This window comes from Haliotis rubra, unplaced genomic scaffold, assembly GCF_003918875.1.
Source record: "Haliotis rubra isolate DU_JTF1 unplaced genomic scaffold, ASM391887v1 Scf1784, whole genome shotgun sequence".
Classification (NCBI taxonomy): domain Eukaryota; kingdom Metazoa; phylum Mollusca; class Gastropoda; order Lepetellida; family Haliotidae; genus Haliotis; species Haliotis rubra.
Genome location: NW_025765763.1, coordinates 39723 through 61303, shown reverse-complemented (window position 1 = coordinate 61303; position 21581 = coordinate 39723). Strand labels below are relative to the sequence as shown.

The 21581-nt window shown below is 40.2% G+C and overlaps 1 protein-coding gene across 1 annotated transcript; it reads left to right on the top strand.

Annotated features, from left to right (window-relative positions):
- Positions 1-6313: 6313 nt before the first annotated feature.
- Positions 6314-7432, top strand: LOC124273243 (beta-porphyranase A-like). The gene has a single exon (XM_046708459.1). The coding sequence runs from the start codon at positions 6314-6316 to the stop codon at positions 7430-7432; it is 1119 nt and encodes a 372-aa protein (XP_046564415.1).
- Positions 7433-21581: the final 14149 nt, after the last annotated feature.

The following is a 21581-nucleotide window of genomic DNA, read 5'->3' as shown; positions in this document are numbered from 1 at the left end:
TACATTAACGCTCTTTGATTAACGTTCGACTGAATACATTTCGGGTAACGTTCATGGAAGGCATTTTCTCCCTTTTGCAACTCTGCTTCTGTTGATGGAACATCAGCTTAATATTGAGCTGCATTGATGGCTAGGCATCAACAGTCGCATGATATTTAGAGATGCATATATATGAGTGCAGTCGTGTAGATTCGTAGTTAAGGTCTATAACAAGCCTATTATGTTTTATATAGGCGTAAAATTATTCCTTACCATATGCTTTGAATACAATGCAGCCCATGAAACGTCCTGTAAAGAGGAGGACATAGCGATCCTTCATGACGATGAATAGTGCTTACATATTTTCTTACCCTTCTTTGAACAACGTTAGAATTACCAAGGTTAGGTTATTTTATTCACACCATCAAGGAAACATTTGCCTTGAGCTCGTACCATTAAACCATTCCTATTACCTCCAAACACAAGTCCTAATGAGCATTCAAGGCTGAAATGAGGACGTATTTCCTGTGAAGTTACAGATGATATCGAAGGACCTGTCAGTTGTTTCGTGTCGATTTCATGTAAACGAATGTTTGAATGGTATTTCGAACTGATACACAGGAAATGGGTCAACTTCGGTATTGTAAGGGACAAGGCTTTTCGAAATATAGTCTTACTCACCTTCAGGTGAACAGAGGTTGTAGTGTTTAAATCCAGGTCTCTGGGGCACGTGGTGATGGATGTACATCATGCATGAGGCGTAGATATCTAAACACACACAAGTATATACATGTACATGTGTGCCCGGAGGAAATGGTGTATGTTAACACTTGACCTTGTCACCTAGGTGGTGATGTTCGTTGTCAGTGACAGGAGTGTTATGGAAGTGCTATTGCGATAATTTAAACGTTGGCTGTAACTTTGGGTCAGTCAGTACAAGTGAATTGGTTTTGATTTAGCAATAACGGTTCATCGATATAATTGAAGCTTATGTTGAAACCCTTCGTTGTGGAGAGGGTTTGCTCAGTCATAGCGGTGACACCCAACGCTATTACCGACTCGCCTCAAAATCAGTCATAAAGTTGCAGGTTGACATTGGCCCAAAGTTTCCTAAATACCACCAGACATGACATGCCTATCACGAGAGTGCAAAGTAAAGCGGAAGTCATCTGGAACCGTGACACGTGACCAGAGACACCTTTGATGTCTGTTGGCTATCTGACGACTAGGTCCGATCCAAGATATGGTCGCGGAGCACATATACTAACGGAAACAATTAACTCTACATAACATAAAACTGCATGAAATAATAATATCCCTAAATAAACATGCAGCAAAGCACTTTGCATGATATGTGACGTCACGTATCGCGCGTGGCACGTGCACTTTGTGCACAATGAACTTACTCACTTGTGCATGCTTTTTGAAATCTAAAGTTCGCACATCTGATATTGACAATTGAAGAACGGTTGATATTTCTCCAGCCTCTAAATGTTGTGGAAAACACGTTAATTTCAATCTAACATGCGCGTGCGTCATGCCACGGCTTACAGAAAATCTACGCCGTGGGTATGCTGGAGACTGGATTAACCCAAAATGACGTGGCCAGACATTTTGGTGTCCATCGAAACACGATCTCATCTCTATGGAGACGTCACGTCAGCAGGACAACCACATTTGGCTGACCCATCTAAGGAATCGATTCCATTCAACTATTTTGACTGCTCGGACCATACCTGTCTTACGTCTAATCAGCTCCAGGACTGTACAGAACACAACATCGATACACAACTGCAATACGTCCAATTTTGCTCCAACAGAAGAGAAAATTGGGATGGTGTTTTGTTCACTGATGAGTCGAGATTCATTTGGACAGCTCCGATGGCAGGGCGGCAGGGCAAGGGTGTAAAGACGGCGAGGTGAACAGTATCTTGATGCGTGCGTTGTTGAACGTCGACAATTTGGTGGCGCTAGCGTTATGGTATGGGACAACATCATATCTCATGGTGGGACACAACTTGTCATTGTCAATAGCAATGTGACAGGTTTGCGAGACAGGTTATGAATCATTGGGTCTCATGTACAGCCGTTCATTCAAAGACAGAGACGTAACTTCACGCTTCAGCAAGATAATGCCCGTCCAATTGTCGCCTGTGTTGTGACAGATTTCCTGAGACAACAGAACATCCCCGTACTCCTCTGACCAGCTGCTTCTCCGGACCAGTCCCCTATCGACTGACTGACTGAGTTTAGTTGTACGCCGCTTTTAGCAATTTTCCAGCAATATCACGGCGGGGACACCAGAAATGGGCTTAACACATTGTGCCCATGTGGGGAATCGAACCCGGTCTTCGGCGTGACGAGCCAACGCTTCAACCACTAGGCTACCCCACCGCCCCAGTCCCCTATCGAGCACGCTTGGGATGAAATGGAGCAACGTTTTTACGCCAAGCCATTGATGATAGCTGAATTGGGACAAGCGTTGGTTCAGACATGGAACAACATTCCCCAAGATTTCTTCAATCGTTAGTGTCGCCAATGGTGAACACACACGATACCGAATTTGTGAACTGACTTCTGACACCACATGGACGTGCCACCAAACAACGTGCCAAATAAAAAAATTATATTAAGACCTGTACATCAGTCTTCTTTCTATGCACCTTTGTATAATAACATTTCCCTGAACTTTCACTTTTCCTCTGTCTCTGTTTCTAATAATTGCTTGTGATGTAATTAATTATTGTAAATATCTTTGGAGAGGGTTTTATAAGTTGTCAGTGATCCTTTTCACTTTGTGAATAAACTATGTGTAAACTAAAGGACGCGCCTAGTGTAAAATCATACAGAATTCGATATTATCCTGTCAACAGCTAAACAGTGATTAAGGAAAACACCACAAACCATGTTACTATCTTTTTGCATAAAAATTTGCATAACATCAAATAATGCAGTTACTTTATTCCAGTACTATAGATTAGCAGCATGTAGACGAGTCCTACTGGACTAGCTTGATGGCAGTTTACAGCAATTTGATTGACGAGTCGACCGTCAACGTTTAGGGTTTATTAGGTACCCGTTCTATGGGCTGCTAATCACAGACTGAAACACCGTGCCACTGCACGCTTCCATCAGTTCCCACCAAGCCACGCATCGCTTGTCCACACGCAAACAAGGAATGGAATCTCGACTTCAAACTGCAAAATCTGTAATTGATTGATAGAAATGATGGTCCACAGACATTTTCGACCTCGAATGTTTCAAAAGCAGTGTTGACTCTTAGCGTTGACACTCAGCGCATGTCCATTGTGACACACGTGCGTCACGTGCAAACTAAAGGATCAGTGTTGGTCTACGTTTTGCAGATGTCCATTCACAGCTTAATTCCTGTCAACTCGTACTTTATAACTTGGTCCTAAAGCAGCATTGTATGTTAACCTACTTTTATATATTTAAATACCATGTTAAATATGCGTTAAATGGAAAAACAATGGACTTGATATATTTCATTTGTACTTTAAAAATAGATTGCTGTCTTTTGAATGTCAGCATTTGCAAAAATAACAGGGATAAATATTCCTAGCACTCAACCCATGAGTTGATGATGGCATTTTATCTGTATGTCAGTATATAGGTTAAAAACGTCAGCACAGTATATGGACAAGCAGCCTTATTTTTTTAGTTCAAGGAGAGATAATGAAAGTAAGCTGGCAACATTGACACTATTTTTAAACGTTAAAAGTTCATTGTTATTGACCTTCTATTCGAAAATTTTATTTGCAACAGGTAGGGAATCATGAGGGTCACGCAGGGGAGACATGTGCTCATTTCACACCGTCTATCTATATGGATGACTTATTCTATTTTTATAAGTGTTAAGGTGTGCTTAACATGTGTCATTTTCACACATATGCCTGCAATATATAAACAGGTCACATCTCGTAGAATCCTGTATAGCCATGCTGCCAGCGATAGCCTTCATTACAGTCTTCCTGTGTGCGGAGGTGATCTCCGACACCACAGTCACCATCTACAATGAGTGGCTCTCCCAGGGTGGACGAGTCCATTATGAAGTGGACAGATGGAACAACAAGGTTACAACATCCTCAGCCTCAGGAAAGTTCTAATGTCAAGACATAGCATATGGAGGACATTTCCAAATGGGACGCATCAATGGCCAAAATGATGCCCGATGCAATTCCCATGATGATTTCCGGTGAACAACGTATTTGCCACTGCATGTGTTTGTGACGGGTACTACCGGGGATACAGTCATAGTTCTGCTAACTAATTCATAGTCGTTCATAAATACTTGCTCATGCCATAGTAGGAATCGTACCATCGAGTTCGATGCTAGCATATGGCTATACATTCATTTTGCACTAAACATACCAGGTACAGATGTTATCATACGAGAGGCAAATTCATTTCAGCGTTTTGAAACCTAAACACCTCACTGGTTTGAACCCCACCAAATTATTGTTCCAGTTAGAATGTCTGACATTATGATGTTGCACCTACTCTACTGATAACCCAATGCATAGTCTATCGTCAGTAAGACTTATACTATGATCTATTTTTATAGCGCAGAGTTCCAGCTAGGCTGCTCACAGGCGCTTTGTTTTTCCCTCGATCATAAGATGTCAGTCTTAACGGCACTTCGTATTATCAGTCCCAACTCCTGGGGGGAGCATACAACTCTTGCAGCCACTAGGCGCACCGAGTAAATGTGGCTTTCCCATCCTTACGAGATAGCAATTCACAGCTGGGTGGACTGGGACACATAGTCACAGTACTTTGCCCATGTTTACTGCACGTTGCTGTACCTTCAACTAGGTGTTTGCACGTATTCATGTGGCCCACCATCTGGTCATATACCAACGGATGCGTGGGTTCTTTTAAGTACACTTGGTTGTGTACTGTACACTAAGGGTTGTGACAAAACTGAAAGAGTCTGCACCTCCAAGGTTTACACCCGGTCACAGGTGGGCTCGATCCCGGCACCTCAAGCTTGCCCACCACCTCAATCCATATTTCAATTTTCAATTATATAATTAATCGTTCTGAATATGCAACACCATGTCTTTACATTTAGAACAAATTTCATGGCTTTTGTAAGTGATGCAACAATATACCTGAAGACATGTGAATATTCCAATTGATATTGAATAAAACTATAATTGGTTTGAAACTGGTCACTTACAGAATTATAAATTCTTACAGTGGGGTTTAAAATGGCACATCCATTCAGTAATCCTTGCTTCTTTTAATCTCTTTGATTGATTTTCTCACAAATATTTATGGACATAACAGTGGCACCAAAGTTCAAGTCACCATGGTTACCCAGACACCCACTACTTACAAGATCACACCCTACAGAGGGACACCTTTAGCAAGTACATGGAGCAAGTTCATAATTTTGGAAATGGCATCAAGAATATTATATGGGTAATTAATGGTACGTAATTTGACCACATATCAATGAAGGTAGTTTCTATGGTAGTTTCTCGAACCAATGGAAACAGACACTACTGTACAGAACTATTTTGTGTGCAAAGTGCAATTCAGTCGTTTGGAGGAACATAAGGACCTGGATATATATAGTAGTATGTTGGTGGTTGGCTTCAGTGATTTACGGATGCAAAGTCGATTGTGTTATTTTCTATGGTTATGATGGTGTTCCACAAAGCGTCAGTTGTGTTACTCTTATTTATTGAATTTGTTCCAAGAAGGAGGAATTAGACACACATTTGTGTGCTCTAGAGTTTTGCGCTTTGCTCTGTCCCCAATAGGCCGAATATACAACAAAGGCAAAAACATTTTTAGAATAAATTTCAGCCTGTGTAACAGAACAGCGCAATGTCAAGCGCTTACAATAATATCCATAACTGGTAGCTTTACTGCCATGAACGGGATGTGACTGGCACTAAATGAACTATCATATGTATTATCTTCTTTGAATGGCGTTGAGTTATTTGGGGAATATTATATTTCTTAGGTCTCAGCTGGCCAAACTGGATCGACAAGTCGCATCATGGAGGCAAGTTTCCTAATAACGTAGACGCTGCTGCAGAGTTCGTGTCTCTCATGGTTCAGGGTGCCAAGGATTACTCCGGAGGACACCTACCAGCTTATTTTGAAGTCATAAACGAACCAGACGCTTCGTGGCAGGCTCTGGACGCAGGGACTGTCAGAAACTTCCACAAAACTGTCGCTCAAAAGCTCAAATCAAGATTTGGCATCAAGGTGGGAGGTCCAACCTATACTGGCTATACAGTCAGAACAGATGCTAATAATTTCCATGCGTGGGAGAGAACAGAAACAGTTTATGGACATGTCTCTAGATCACATGGACTTCTTTTCCTTCCATGCTTACAACGATATCAATGTATCGGGTGGTAGTCATAACTTTGAAGGCTTCAACGAAGCACGTCTGGTTGCCTTCATTGACATGATAGAGAACTATTCTCATATAAAGAAAGGAAAGAATGTTCCTTTAATTATCAGCGAGTTTGGCAGAGGCGGAGTTCATGGAATCAGTCAGGAAGCCCATTCGGGAATTGTAGATTTTGGCACTTTGTACCTAGGATTTGGACAAATGTTTACTTATCTGAACCTGAGAGAGTTTATGGAAAGAGCAATCGTTTTCCTTCTGGCCAATGAGCAATATCCAGGTCATAATAGTCTCAACTGGTCCCTGTTCACGAAGGATGGGCATGAAACAGCACTTGCAAACTACTTCCGTTTCTTTCAAAATCTGTACTACGATCAGAAGTTTCTTAGATTTGAAAGTGCGTACACGGGAGGGGAGAGAGTAGTTTCACCTCTTGCCCTCGCAAACCCAAATAACAAAGATGTTATGGTACTCCTTTATAACTACGGAAAGCAATGGCAGAATGTAAAGCTGGACTTCCACAACGGCTGGATCCACCCAACAACAGGTGTGTCTACTTGCCTTCAGTACCAGAATGGCAAACCTGTCATGCACTGGAACGTCCACTTTGACACCAGCAAGAACAATGGGAAAGTCGGTCTCCCAGGAGAGGGTGTCTGTTACTACAAGTTCGGCACCAACTACAACTTTGGAGGCGTCAAGACTAATAGTGAAAATACCTACTATGGAAAGAATATGGTAATCCCTATTAGTAACGGACATGCGCAAACCACAATTCAGGTACCGGGATCCGGCTTCCATACTGCACGTCTTAGGATCGGTGTAAGCAGAAGCAAGAGCGCAAACGGAAAACCCACTGTAACGTTTAATGGGTATACATTGTCATCCAACTACAACCTGTATGATTCAGACAAGAACAACGCCCCGACCAAGTGGGAATTGTGGGAATTCTCAGTGCCTGCAAATAGAGTTCATTCTTCCAATACAATCGGTATGTCCCTGGGAGGAAATGGAGGTCATGTTAGCTCTGTCGCATTGGTTGTTGGACACCTTCAATAATAAAGAGTATTGCAAAACTATCAATTTTGTATCCTTGAATCCTTCCTTGGACGTATTTTAATTGCTCGCACCTATTTATCAAAGAATTTGTTCCTGGGTGCATGAAAATTTTTCATCAGGGTCGGCATGTCCAGACAGTGGGAAATCTTCAGCCATAAGGAATATCGAACATACTTTCTAGGTTATCAAATGAATATGTTGCCTTACTTTTAATACATATCTTGACATGATTCGAACTTCGAGTAAGATGTCCATGAACAACGAGGAGAGTTCTATGGATATACAACTTCTTTAATATAATATGAGCGACGTTTCAGTGTAGAGCGCTACTAACACCGTTATCAAGCGAAACTTCCACGTCTCCATGAAGACGGCGGATAACTTGTTCGAGTGGCATTTAGAAATTGGTGTGATGAACAACGAGGGAGTCTATTATATTAAAGAAGTTGTATATTCATAGAACTCTCCTCGTTCATGTCCATGGTTTTACATGGAAAATAAGGGGATATGCGTATGGAGTTATTAATCAAAATATATTTAATCCGCATAAGATGGGGTTTAAAATATATATCTAAAATTAAAAAGATCTTATTTTCAAATACATATCACTTTAATGAAAATGATGGATAGAACTCGGGAAAACAATCACAAATAGATGCAAACATTCCTACCTCTTAGTGGAGTTGCATTTTTACCTTGCAGGGATTTGATTATGTAAGTGGTGAATTTTAGCACTGAAGCATAGTTATGTTACCTTGGTGATTTCCCAGGTCTGCTGGAAAGATCCAAATGTCCAGGAATTATAATCTTAGTTACTATATATCAGGGAAAGTATGAGTACCGGTCTACGAGTATTTTACCTCTGCTGAAAAAAGGTTACTTTAGTGCAAACACCCAGTGTATTGTATGTTAATTATGATAGACACGATCAGAAATTATGCGACGCCAGAATAGCCTTCAAACCAAATGCATAATGTGCGGAGAAAGTTTACCATTGATAACATAGATAGGCAATGGAAAATATGATGTCGAATGTTCCCAGAGGATATGCCGTTATAGGATGAAAAGATACGGGATAATGCGTCGCGGTATTACAAACATTTTAGGTGATAAGATCAGCCATGAAAATAAGAACCAGTATTACGTCACCTGGATTGTGGATTTCAGAGAAAGGAAACACGCAGTGATATTTGAGGATAAACGTGTTTGTTTAAGTATACTGTAAGTTTGGAAAAATCATGCTCTCGTGAGACCATTGCGAAAAATGCAATTGTCTTTTGATCGCATGTATTTTTCTTTTGTGTCTCAATTACGACTGCCTATCAAGCTATTCCTTCAGGTGAACGAAAGGCTGGTTCCAAGCATGGTCAATAAAGATGTGAAATGTGCAGAACAACATCACTAGACATGATGATCTTCTATTTAATCTGTGTTTCCTGGTATGCTGGGCATTGTTTTATGTTCAGAGATCAATATTACCGTGTAGTTTCTCGTTAACGTAGCCGGAAATAGAAATAAATATATTAGCCCAGATCTACCGGTTATATACTTGAAACATGATTAAAGCTTTGATGGCTATTGGCAGATACTTTTTGCGTATGGACCAATTATACCAGTCACTGTTAAAGCTCCTCGCGAAAACATCATAGTCACACTAAAAGAAATATTACTTTAAAAGTGTCGAAGCATCTCATTTATCATATATGTGTCCATTCTCAGCCAAATAAGGCGCCTCTCAAGACGTCATTATTGTGTATCTGGTCTCGGTTGCTGTTGGTAATGAGGTGTTGGTCCCACCAGTTTCGATTTGAGTGAAAACAACGTTGAAAGAAATACGGTAGCGCACATACCAGTTTCAACACAAACAACAAACTATTCCACACAACGGAATATTTAGGAGCCTAAGTCATTCAAACAAAACACTAACGAAAGATTACGAAATAGAAATTCCATGCGAAATCCTTTACATTAACGCTCTTTGATTAACGTTCGACTGAATACATTTCGGGTAACGTTCATGGAGGCATTTTCTCCCTTTGCAACTCTTCTTCTGTTGATGGAATATCAGCTTAATATTGCGCTGCATTGATGGCTAGGCATCAACAGTCGCATGGTATTTAGAGATGCATATATATGAGTGCAGTTATGTACATTCGTAGTTACGGTCTATAACAAGTTTGCCTATTATGTTTTATATAGGCGTAAAATTATTCCTTATCAGATGCTTTGAATACAATGCAGCCCATGAAACGTCCTGTAAAGAGGAGGACATAGCGATCCTTCATGACGATGAATATTGTTTCCATATTTTCTTACCCCTCTTTGAACAACGTTAGAATTACCACGGTTAGGTTATTTTATTCACACCATCAAGGAAACATTTGCCTTGAGCTCGTACCATTAAACGAAAAGGCTGGTATCGCTACATAGGTATAAGTCAAAAGGCCCGAGTCAAATGGAACCTTACAATACTCCTATTACCTCCAAACACAAGTCCTAATGAGCATTCAAGGCTGAAATGAGGATGTACTTCCTGTGAAGTTACAGATGATATCGAAGGACCTGTCAGTTGTTTCGTGTTGAGTTCATGTAAACGAATGTTTGAATGGTATTTCGAACTGATACACAGGAAATGGGTCAACTTCGGTATTGTAAGGGACAAGGCTTTTCGAAATATATTCTTACTCACCTTCAGGTGAACAGAGGTTGTAGTGTTTAAATACAGGTCTCTGGGTGGCACGTGGTGATAGATGTACATCATGCATGAGGCGTAGATATCTAAACACACACACGTATATACATGTACATGTACATTTGTACATGTGTGCTCGGAGGAAATGGTGTATGTTAACACTTGACCTTGTCACCTAGGTGGTGATGTTCGTTGTCAGTGACAGGATTGTTATTGAAGTGCTATTACGATAATTTATACGTTGGCTGTAACTTTGGGTCAGTCAGTACAAGTGAATTGGTTTTTGATTTAGCAATAACAGTTCATCGATATACTTGAAGCTTATGTTGAAACCCTTCGTTGTGGAGAAGGGTTTGCTCAGTCATAGCGATGACACCCAACACTATTACCGACTCGCCTCAAAATCAGTCATAAAGTTGCAGGTTGACATTGGCCAAAAGTTTCCTTAATGCCACCAGACATGACCACGCATATCACGAGACTGCAAAGTAAAGCGGAAGTCATCTGGAACCGTAACACATGCGCAGAGACACCTTTGATGTCTGTTGGCTATCTCACGACTAGGGCCGGTCCAACGTATGGTCGCGGAGCACATATACTAACGGAAACAATTAACTCTACATAACATAAACCTGCATGAAATAATAATATCCCTAAATAAACATGCAGCAAAGCACTTTGCATGATATGTGATGTCACGTATCGCGCGTGGCACGTTCACTTTGTGCACAATGAACTTACTCTCTTGTGCATGCTTTTTGAAATCTGAAGTTTACACATCTGATATTGACAACTGAAGAACGGTTGATTATTCTCCAGCCTCTAAATGTTGTGGAAAACACGTTAATTTAACATACGCGTGCGTCATGCCACGGCTTACAGAAAATCTACGCCGTGGGTATGCTGGAGACTGGATTAACCCATAATGACGTGGCCAGACATTTTGGTGTCCATCGAAACACGATCTCATCTCTATGGAGACGTTTTCAACATAATGGGAGCACGAGAGATTTGCCTGGGACCGGCCGTCCACGCCTGACGTCACGTCAGCAAGACAAACACATTTGGCTGACCCATCTAAGGAATCGATTCCAGACTGCCAGTTTGACTGCTTGGACCATACCTGTCTTACGTCTAATCAGCTCCAGGACTGTACAGAACACAACATCGATACACAACTGCAATACGTCCAATTTTGCTCCAACAGAAGAGAAAATTGGGATGGTGTTTTGTTCAGTGATGAGTCGAGATTCATTTGGACAGCTCCGATGGCAGGGCGGCAGGGCAAGGGTGTAAAGACGGCGAGGTGAACAGTATGCTGATGCGTGCGTTGTTGAACATCGACAATTTTGTGGCGCTAGCGTTATGGTATGGGGGAACATCATATCTCATGGTGGGACACAACTTGTCATTGTCAATAGCAATGTGACAGGTTTGCGAGACAGGGTATGAATCATTGGGTCTCATGTACAGCCGTTCATTCAAAGACAGAGACGTAACTTCACGCTTCAGCAAGATAATGCCCGTCCACTTGTCGCCCGTGTTATGACAGATTTCCTGAGACAACAGAACACCCCCGTACCAGCTGTTTCTCCAGACCAGTCCCCTATGGAGCACGCTTGGGATGAAATGGAGCGACGTTTTTTACGCCAAGCCATTGATGTTAGCTGAATTGGGACAAGCGTTGGTTCAGACATGGAACAACATTCCCCAAGTTTTCTTCAATCGTTGGTGTCGTCTATGCGTCATCGTTGTCAAGCCTGCATCAACGCCAATGGTGAACACACACGATACTGAATTTGTGAACTGACTTTTGACACCACATGTCTTAAAGGACGTAAATACAAAAAAAAGAAATTATATTAAAAAAATGTACATCAGTATATATGCAAATCTAAACGATTCCAGTAGTTATCTTTCTTTGCACCTTTTGTCCCTAGGGTTTATTAGGTACCCCTGCTAATCACAGACTGAAACACCGTGCCGCTGCACGCTTCCATCAGTTTCCACCAAGCCACGCATCGCTTGTCCACACGCAAACAAGGAATGGAATCTCGACTTCAAAATGCAAAATCTGTAATTGATTGATAGAAATGATGGTCCACAGACATTTTCGACCTCGAATGTTTCAAAAGCAGTGTTGACTCTTAGCGTTGACACTCAGCGCATGTCCATTGCGACACACGTGCGTCACGTGCAAACTAAAGGATCAGTGTTGGTCTACGTTTTGCAGATGTCCATTCACAGCTTAATTCCTGTCAACTCGTACTTTATAACTTGGTCCTAAAAGCAGCATTGTATGTTAACCTACTTTTATATATTTAAATACCATGTTAAATATACGTTAAATGGAAAAACAATGGACTTGGTATATTTCATTTGTACTTTAAAAAACAGATTGCTGTCTTTTGAATGTCAGCATTTGCAAAAATAACAGGAATAAATATTCCTAGCACTCAACCCATGAGTTGATGGCATTTTTTATCTGTATGTCAGTATATAGTAGGTTAAAAAAACGTCAGCACAGTATATGGACAAGCAGCCTTATTTTTAGTTCAAGGAGAGATAATGAAAGTAAGCTGGCAACATTGACACTATTTTTAAACGTTAAAAGTTCATTGTTATTGACCTTCTATTCGAAAATTTTATTTGCAACAGGTAGGGAATCATGAGGGTCACGCAGGGGAGACATGTGCTCATTTCACACGTCTATCTATATGGATGACTTATTCTATTTTTATAAGTGTTAAGGTGTGCTTAACATGTGTCATTTTCACACATATGCCTGCAATATATAAACAGGTCACATCTCGTAGAATCCTGTATAGCCATGCTGCCAGCGATAGCCTTCATTACAGTCTTCCTGTGTGGGGAGGTGATCTCCGACACCACAGTCACCATCTACAATGAGTGGCTCTCCCAGGGTGGACGAGTCCATTATGAAGTGGACAGATGGAACAAATTCAACGGTCTAGCTAACTCGAACCTGATCCCTAAATGCAAAAGTATTGGCTCTGAATCCGGTCGCTGGATGAACAGAGACTTGAATGGTCATCTATTCGGAAATGTATGTAATCCATGTCATTGTTCCTCATAAACGTATTCTTTGAGATTGATTGTTCAAACAGGTTTTCATTTTGAAATGTCGAAGTGAAAAGTAGGGAAATTATTTCTGTTAACGTGTCAAAACTTCAAAAGTTGTTTGGTCAAGGTTACAACATCCTCAGCCTCAGGAAAGTTCTAATGTCAAGACATAGCATATGGAGGACATTTCCAAATAGGACGCATCAATGGCCAAAATGATGCCCGATGCAATTCCCATGATGATTTCCGGTGAACAACGTATTTGCCACTGCATGTGTTTGTGACGGGTACTACCGGGGATACAGTCATAGTTCTGCTAACTAATTCATAGTCGTTCATAAATACTTGCTCATGTCATAGTAGGAATCGTACCATCAAGTTCGATGCTATAGTACTGTCGGAAATAGAAACAAACTGTATTTTCTCATTTATCTCTACAATATATGTAGTTGATATGTGAAAGTGTGAAATATCTGTTAAACTAAGTTCGGCCTAACTACAGTCTCCGTGGTAGAGAGATGGGAAACGGAGAAAAAGGACTTTACTGAGGGGAAATTAGTGCAGAAATGAGCAATGCGGGTTTTTTCTAAGTCCAAAAAGACTTAGTTGGAACAGACCATGGCTTTATGCAAATTAGTTTGCGACGATATTGTATTACAAAGGACACTTTTTAAATGCCCAATTTGAAATTAGACGTAGATTCATTATAAACGATAGCTGACGTAAAAAATAATAACTTTTATGTCGAAACTATTAAGGATGTAGCTACCATGCAGTCTCACTGTCACTATAAAAAGAAACAGATAGGAGGGGTCGCCTCAAAAGTAAAACCTGGGGTCGGGCTTGGGGATAGAGATATCAGCTAAGATAAGATAATCCTTTAGGGCAATTATACTTGGGAGGTACACGGTACGTCATAACAATTTACAAATAATATCCAGTCCTGTCGATCTTCGGGTGGTCATGCCACCTATATACTAAGATGCGTTTCTATGGTTTTTGGGTATCATACTCTCTTACATATCTCAACATAAACTTTATGAAAGAAAGACACGTAAGATGTTAATCAGTAGATGAGACAGTCAACACACATGAAAAAGCACAATATATCTTTGAGATGACCCCTCGTGCCTGTAGGCAGCACATGCATTTCATGCCAGGTGAGTCGATGGTCCGTCGTCATACCTGGCTGAGCGACCTAATTGCCATCTATAGTCTGATCTATTGGTTTCGGCAGCTATTCGTATTTTGTCTAAGTTTTGCCCGATTTTACGAGTAAACATGCTTTTCTGGATATCGTATTACGCATCCCACTGAACGCCCAGTTAGGCCGAAGTGGGTTATTTCGACATATGCTATTTGCAATTGTGTCAATTTTAGGGATACAGGTAACAGCCTAAAACAGTTTTTTTTTTTCCGACAGTACTATAGTATATGGCTATACATTCATTTTGCACTAAACATACCAGGTACAGATGTTATCATACGAGGAGGCAAATTCTTTTTCAGCGTTTTGAAACCCTAAACACCTCACTGGTTTGAACCCCACCAAATTATTGTTCCAGTTAGAATGTCTGACATTTTGATGTTGCACCTACTCTACTGATAACCCAATGCATAGTCTATCGTCAGTAAGACTTATACTATGATCTATTTATATAGCGCAGAGTTCCAGCTAGGCTGCTCACAGGCGCTTTGTTTTTCCCTCGATTATAAGATGTCTTAACGGCACTTCGTATTATCAGTCCCAACTCCCTGGGGGAGCATACAACTCTTGCAGCCACTAGGCGCACCGAGTTAATGTGGCTTTCCCATCCTTACGAGATAGCAATTCACAGCTTGGTGGACTGGGACACATAGTCACAGTACTTTGCCCATGTTTACTGCACGTTGCTGTACCTTCAACTAGGTGTTTGCACGTATTCATGTAGCCCACCATCTGGTCATATACCAACGGATGCGTGGGTTCTTTTAAAGTACACTTGGTTGTGTACTGTACACTAAGGGTTGTGACAAAACTGAAAAGAGTCTGCACACTCCAAGGTTTACACCCGGTCACAGGTGGGCTCGATCCCGGCACCTCAAGCATGCCCACCACCTCAATCCATATTTCAATTTTCAATTATATAATTAATCGTTCTGAATATGCAACACCATGTCTTTACATTTTAGAACAAATTTCATGGCTTTTTGTAAGTGATGCAACAATATACCTGAAGACATGTGAATATTCCAATTGATATTGAATAAAACTATAATTGGTTTGAAACTGGTCACTTACAGAATTATAAATTCTTACAGTGGGGTTTAAAATGGCACATCCATTCAGTAATCCTTGCTTCTTTTAATCTCTTTGATTGATTTTCTCACAAATATTTATGGACTTAACAGTGGCACCAAAGTTCAAGTCACCATGGTTACCCAGACACCCACTACTTACAAGATCACACCCTACAGAGGAACACCTTTAGCAAGTACATGGAGCAAGTTCATAATTTTGGAAGTGGCATCAAGAATATTGTATGGGTAATTAAAGGTACGTTATTTGACCACATATCAATGAAGGTAGTTTCTATGGTAGTTTCTGGAACCAATGGAAACAGACACTACTGTACAGAACTATTTTGTGTCAAAGTGCAATTCAGTCGTTTGGAGGAACATAAGGACCTGGATATATATAGTAGTATGTTGGTGGTTTTGCTTCAGTGATTTACGGATGCAAAGTCGATTGTGTTATTTTCTATGGTTATGATAGTGTTCCACAAAGCGTCAGTTGTGTTACTCTTATTTATTGAATTTGTTCCAAGAAGGAGGAATTAGACACACATTTGTGTGCTCTAGAGTTTTGCGCTTTGCTCTGTCCCCAATAGGCCGAATATACAACAAAGGCAAAACATTTTTAGAATAAATTTCAGCCTGTGTACCAGACCAGCGCAATGTCAAGCGCTTACAATAACATCCATAACTGGTAGCTTTACTGCCATGATCGGGGGTGTGACTGGCACTAAATGAACTATCATATGTATTATCTTCTTTGAATGGCGTTGAGTTATTTGGGGAATATTATATTTCTTAGGTCTCAGCTGGCCAAACTGGATCGACAAGTCGCATCATGGAGGCAAGTTTCCTAATAACGTAGACGCTGCTGCAGAGTTCGTGTCTCTCATGGTTCAGGGTGCCAAGGATTACTCCGGAGGACACCTCCCAAATTACTTCGAAGTCATAAACGAACCAGACGCTTCGTGGCAGGCTCTGGACGCAGGGACTGTCCTAAACTTCCACAAGTCTGTCGCTCAAAAGCTTAAATCAAGATTTGGCATGAAGGTGGGAGGTCCAACCTATACTGGCTATACAGTCAGAACAGATGCTAATAATTTCCATTTGTGGGAGAGAACGAAACAGTTTATGGACATGTCTCTAGATCACATGGACTTCTTTTCCTTCCATGCTTACAACGATATCAATGTATCGGGTGGTAGTCATAACTTTGAAGGTATCAACGAAGCACGTCTGGTTGCCTTGATTGACATGATAGAGAACTATTCTCATATAAAGAAAGGAAAAGAACGTTCCTTTAATTATCAGCGAGTTTGGCAGAGGCGGAGTTCATGGAATCAGTCAGGAAGCCCATTCAGGGAATTGTAGATTTTGGCACTTTGTACCTAGGATTTGGACAAATGTTTACTTATCTGAACCTGAGAGAGTTTATGGAAAAGAGCAATCGTTTTCCTTCTGGCCAATGAGCAATATCCAGGTCATAACAGTCTCAACTGGTCCCTGTTCACAAGAGATGGGCATGAAACAGCACTTGCAAACTACTTCCGTTTCTTTCAAAATCTGTACTACGATCAGAAGTTTCTTAGATTTGAAAGTGCGTACACAGGAGGGAGAGAGTAGTTTCACCTCTTGCCCTCGCAAACCCAAATAACAAAGATGTTATGGTACTCCTTTATAACTACGGAAAGCAATGGCAGAATGTAAAGCTGGACTTCCACAACGGCTGGATCCACCCAACAACAGGTGTGTCTACTTGCCTTCAGTACCAGAATGGCAAACCAGTAATGCACTGGAACGTCCACTTTGACACCAGCAAGAACAATGGGAAAGTCGGTCTCCCAGGAGAGGGTGTCTGTTACTACAAGTTCGGCACCAACTACAACTTTGGAGGCGTCAAGACTAATAGTGAGAATACCTACTATGGAAAGAATATGGTCATCCCCATTAGTAACGGACATGCGCAAACCACGATTCAGGTACCGGGATCCGGCTTCCATACTGCACGTCTTAGGATCGGTGTAAGCAGAAGCAAGAGCGCAAACGGAAAACCCACTGTAACGTTTAATGGGTATACATTGTCATCCAGCTACAACCTGTACGATTCAGACAAGAACAACGCCCCGACCAAGTGGGAATTGTGGGAATTCTCAGTGCCTGCAAATAGGAAGTTCATTCTTCCAATACAATCGGTATGTCCCTGGGAGGAAATGGAGGTCATGTTAGCTCTGTCGCACTGGTTGTTGGACACCTTCAATAATAAAGAGTATTGCAGAAATATCACTTTTGTTCCTGGAATCCTTCTTCCTTGATTATTTTTAAAAAGGTTGTTGGTTGTCAGACGAATATGAAGGTAATGTACTGCAAGGGCCTTCACGCTCAGCAATATCCTAGCTACATGGCGGCGGTCTGTAAATACTCTGGACCAGACAATCCAGTGATCAACATCATGAGCATCGATCTACGCAATTGGGATACGATGACTTGTGTCAACTAAGTCAGCGAGCTTAATCACTTGATCCTGTTAGTAAATAATCATAACCATGATGTTATTTGTCTGGTCCAAGAACCTCATGCTTATAACTGAGGAAGACATATCCTGACATAACCATGCATCAGTACTTGCAACTTTTGACTTGACTCATAGCCTGAAGACAGTAGTAACTGAGATGTCTGTCCCAAATATGAACCATAATCATTTGCCTCATAACATCTGTTTGGATGTAGTCTAATTAGGCAGGAAGGTTTGCCTTGATTTTCATCATTCAATAACAGGCAATTATCATCTTATTTTCCACCGAAGAAGTAAAAGAGACCAGGAAACCACCTCATCTTTCTCATATTTCGATTTATGCAGAATGACAGAAAGCTAACATCAAGTCATGTGACAAGAGGGATGACTGCAGCAATAGTCGTCTTTCCTCTCATTTCGAGCCATATCCCAACAGTTACAGCCTTTGGTCTCGAGACTTTAGATCTTGAGTAAAATCAGGCATGCTCTTTCCATTAAAGCTTCAGAGGGTATCATAAGATTCTTGATCATATGTTGTTTCATGGTGATGAGAACATTCAAGAAATGTTTAATGTGAAAAGAAGAAAAACATTTCCAAATCTGAAATCGGTGTTTTAGAGGGCGGTGGGGTAGCCAGGTTGTTAAAGAATTTTTACCTGTGAAGTCCGGGGTAATGGGCCAAAATCTAATGTCCACAGCCGTGATAACCTTGGAATATTGCTAAAGAGGCGTAAAACTCATCACACTCACTCATTCACACTATATTTATGTAAAGGGATTCTCTGTTGTAAGGTTGATATTGAGATTTTATTTGTCACTGTCCAACACTAGATGTACATCATTTCTTTTTATACCAGTCTCTTTGTTGTTTGGCATGCTTTCCCTGCACACGTATTTTCCTCTTTAACTACTGGGTACTATGTATTACTCGGCGCCTTGGTTTCTATGGTATGGTGTCCTATAATTGCCATCGCGTGGCGCGTAAAAAAGAACTACGTCGTGATTTTGTTGACCATAAGAAATTGCTATTCATGTTACATACCAAAGGATGCCATGGCAAAATGCATGATATTTTAAGAAGCATGTATGACTCTATTGCAGCCTGTGTTAGAAGTAATTCCGCTGGTGTGAGACAAGGCTGTGTACGAAGCCCCTTACTCTTCATCTTTTTCATTAATGAACTTGTAGATAATATGTATAAATCATGTAACAATGGAATATTTGTTACTCCCAAAATCAAGGATTTACTTTTACTTCTGTTTGCAGACGATATTGTTACGTGTTCATTTATGGTAGACGGTTGTTATTCTTCAAACATTTTGTGTCACATGGGGATTAGAGTTGAATATGGATAAATCTAGTATAGTTGTTTTTTTTTAGAACCGGGGGTATAGTGGCACATTCTGAAAAATGGTCATTCCGTGGCAAAAATATGAATGTTGTTTCATATTATAAATATTTGGGTCTTTTACTTTCCAGCCGATTAAATTTGTCCATGGCATGTAAAACTCTCGCAGCGCAAGCTAAGAAGGCATTATTTTCCATTTTCAAACTTTTTAAGGCTAATAAGTTTGTTTCATTTGAATCTACTTGCTTACTTTTTGACACTAAAATAGCACCAGTTTTGTCATATGGATCAGAAATATGGGGAGCAAATTATTTCGAAGCCATTAAAAATGTCCATGCATCATATTTTAAAAGATTTCTTACAATAGGTAAACTTGCTTCCAATAAAGCCGTGCTTGGCGAAACAGGTTGCTATAACATGCATATTGAGAGTCAAATGAGAGTTATTTGATACTGGATTAAACTTATAAGAATGCCTGATTATCGTTACCCCCCATCAAAGCTATCAATTATTGTTATCACTAGATAAATGTGGAAAGTATTCATGGGCTTCAGATGTGAGAAATATGTGATTTTCAAACGTGTTTTCTTAAGTTTGATTTAAGCAAGATGTTGTTGATATGAAAATGTTTTTGTCAACATTTAAACAACGAATAAAAGATATATATTCAGAATTGGTACGCATCAGTAAAATTCATCCAGTTTTCTTAGTCATTATTCCCAATGTAAATCGATGTTCGGACCTGAAAAATATATCAGTGTTCTTAATGATAAGTCCCATTTAAGAATTTTTTGTAAATTTAGAATCTCTACATGCCTTAAAAAATACAAAGTTTTAGAAAAGATAATAATACATTGGAAGATTTATCATGTTCTTATTGTTCTTCTGGTAAAACTGAAGACGAACGTCACTTATTATTAGTCTGTGAGGCTTTCTCTGCCTGCCGAAAGAAGTATTTAAAATGCTCCAATGATGCCCCGCAAACGATATATAATGTGCTTAATTCTAATAATGCTGATATTATAAAATCTGTTGCCATTTTCATAAAACATTTGATGCCATCCGTAAATCACATGTAAAACCATAATTTCATGTCACGTGACCTATAGTTGTAATTGAGCAACTTCAATTGTACTCTGGGCCACTGGGCCTTAACTACTGAATAAAACCTGTCTGTCGGTCTCTCTGTCTGTCTGTCTGTGTGTCTGTCTGTCTGTCTGTCTGTCTGTCTGTCTGTGTGTGTCTGTCTGTCTGTCATTGTCCAGGTAATCCATCAATGTCAGGTGGTTATTTACAAGTCTGAACTTCAAGGTATCTAGTCGTTCCTCCAAATCTCTGTACTTCTTTTTGGGGACAGTATTTGGCCGGCATTGTACTGAAGCATCTTTGCCTCGTTCAGTTCTTGTTCATCTGTCAAGAACTTGGCCATCTCGAAAAGGTTGGGATGTTGTTTTCCCACAACCTTAGACAGACGTTTTGGTAAATAGTGTTTTCTGGTCAGTTCATATACAGAGGAAAAAACTATTCTAAAAGGGTAATCTAAAAAATATTTTCATAAAGAATGGATAGAATTCACAGATCAGGATACCTCTAATCTCTAGAAGTTTTCTATTCAGTGCACATATTATGCAAGTCCAACAAGACGCTCAACATAATATGCAACGTTACAAGATACATCATTATGCAGGCATCGCACGAGTAAATAATATAGTGTAATATCATGACTACAGAGGATCTGAGTTGTACGAGTAACTAATGTAATATCATGACTACAAAGGATCTGAGTTGTACGAGTAACTAGTGTAATATCATGACTACAAAGGATCTGAGTTGTACGAGTAACTAATGTAATATCATGACTACAAAGGATCTGAGTTGTACGAGTAACTAATGTAATATCATGACTACAAAAGGATCTGAGTTGTACGAGTAACTAATGTAATATCATAACTACAAAGGATCTGAGTTGTACGAGTAACTAATGTAATATCATGACTACAAAGGATCTGAGTTGTACGAGTAACTAGTGTAATATCATGACTACAAAGGATCTGAGGTTGTACGAGTAACTAATGTAATATCATGACTACAAAGGATCTGAGTTGTACGAGTAACTAGTGTAATATCATGACTACAAAGGATCTGAGTTGTACGAGAGTAACTAATGTAATATCATGACTACAAAGGATCTGAGTTGTACGAGTAACTAGTGTAATATCATGACTACAAAGGATCTGAG

Coding starts and splice junctions, on each gene's coding strand:
- LOC124273243 (XM_046708459.1), top strand. CDS start 6,314: ATGTCTCTAGATCACATGGACTTCTTTTCCTTCCATGCTTACAACGAT.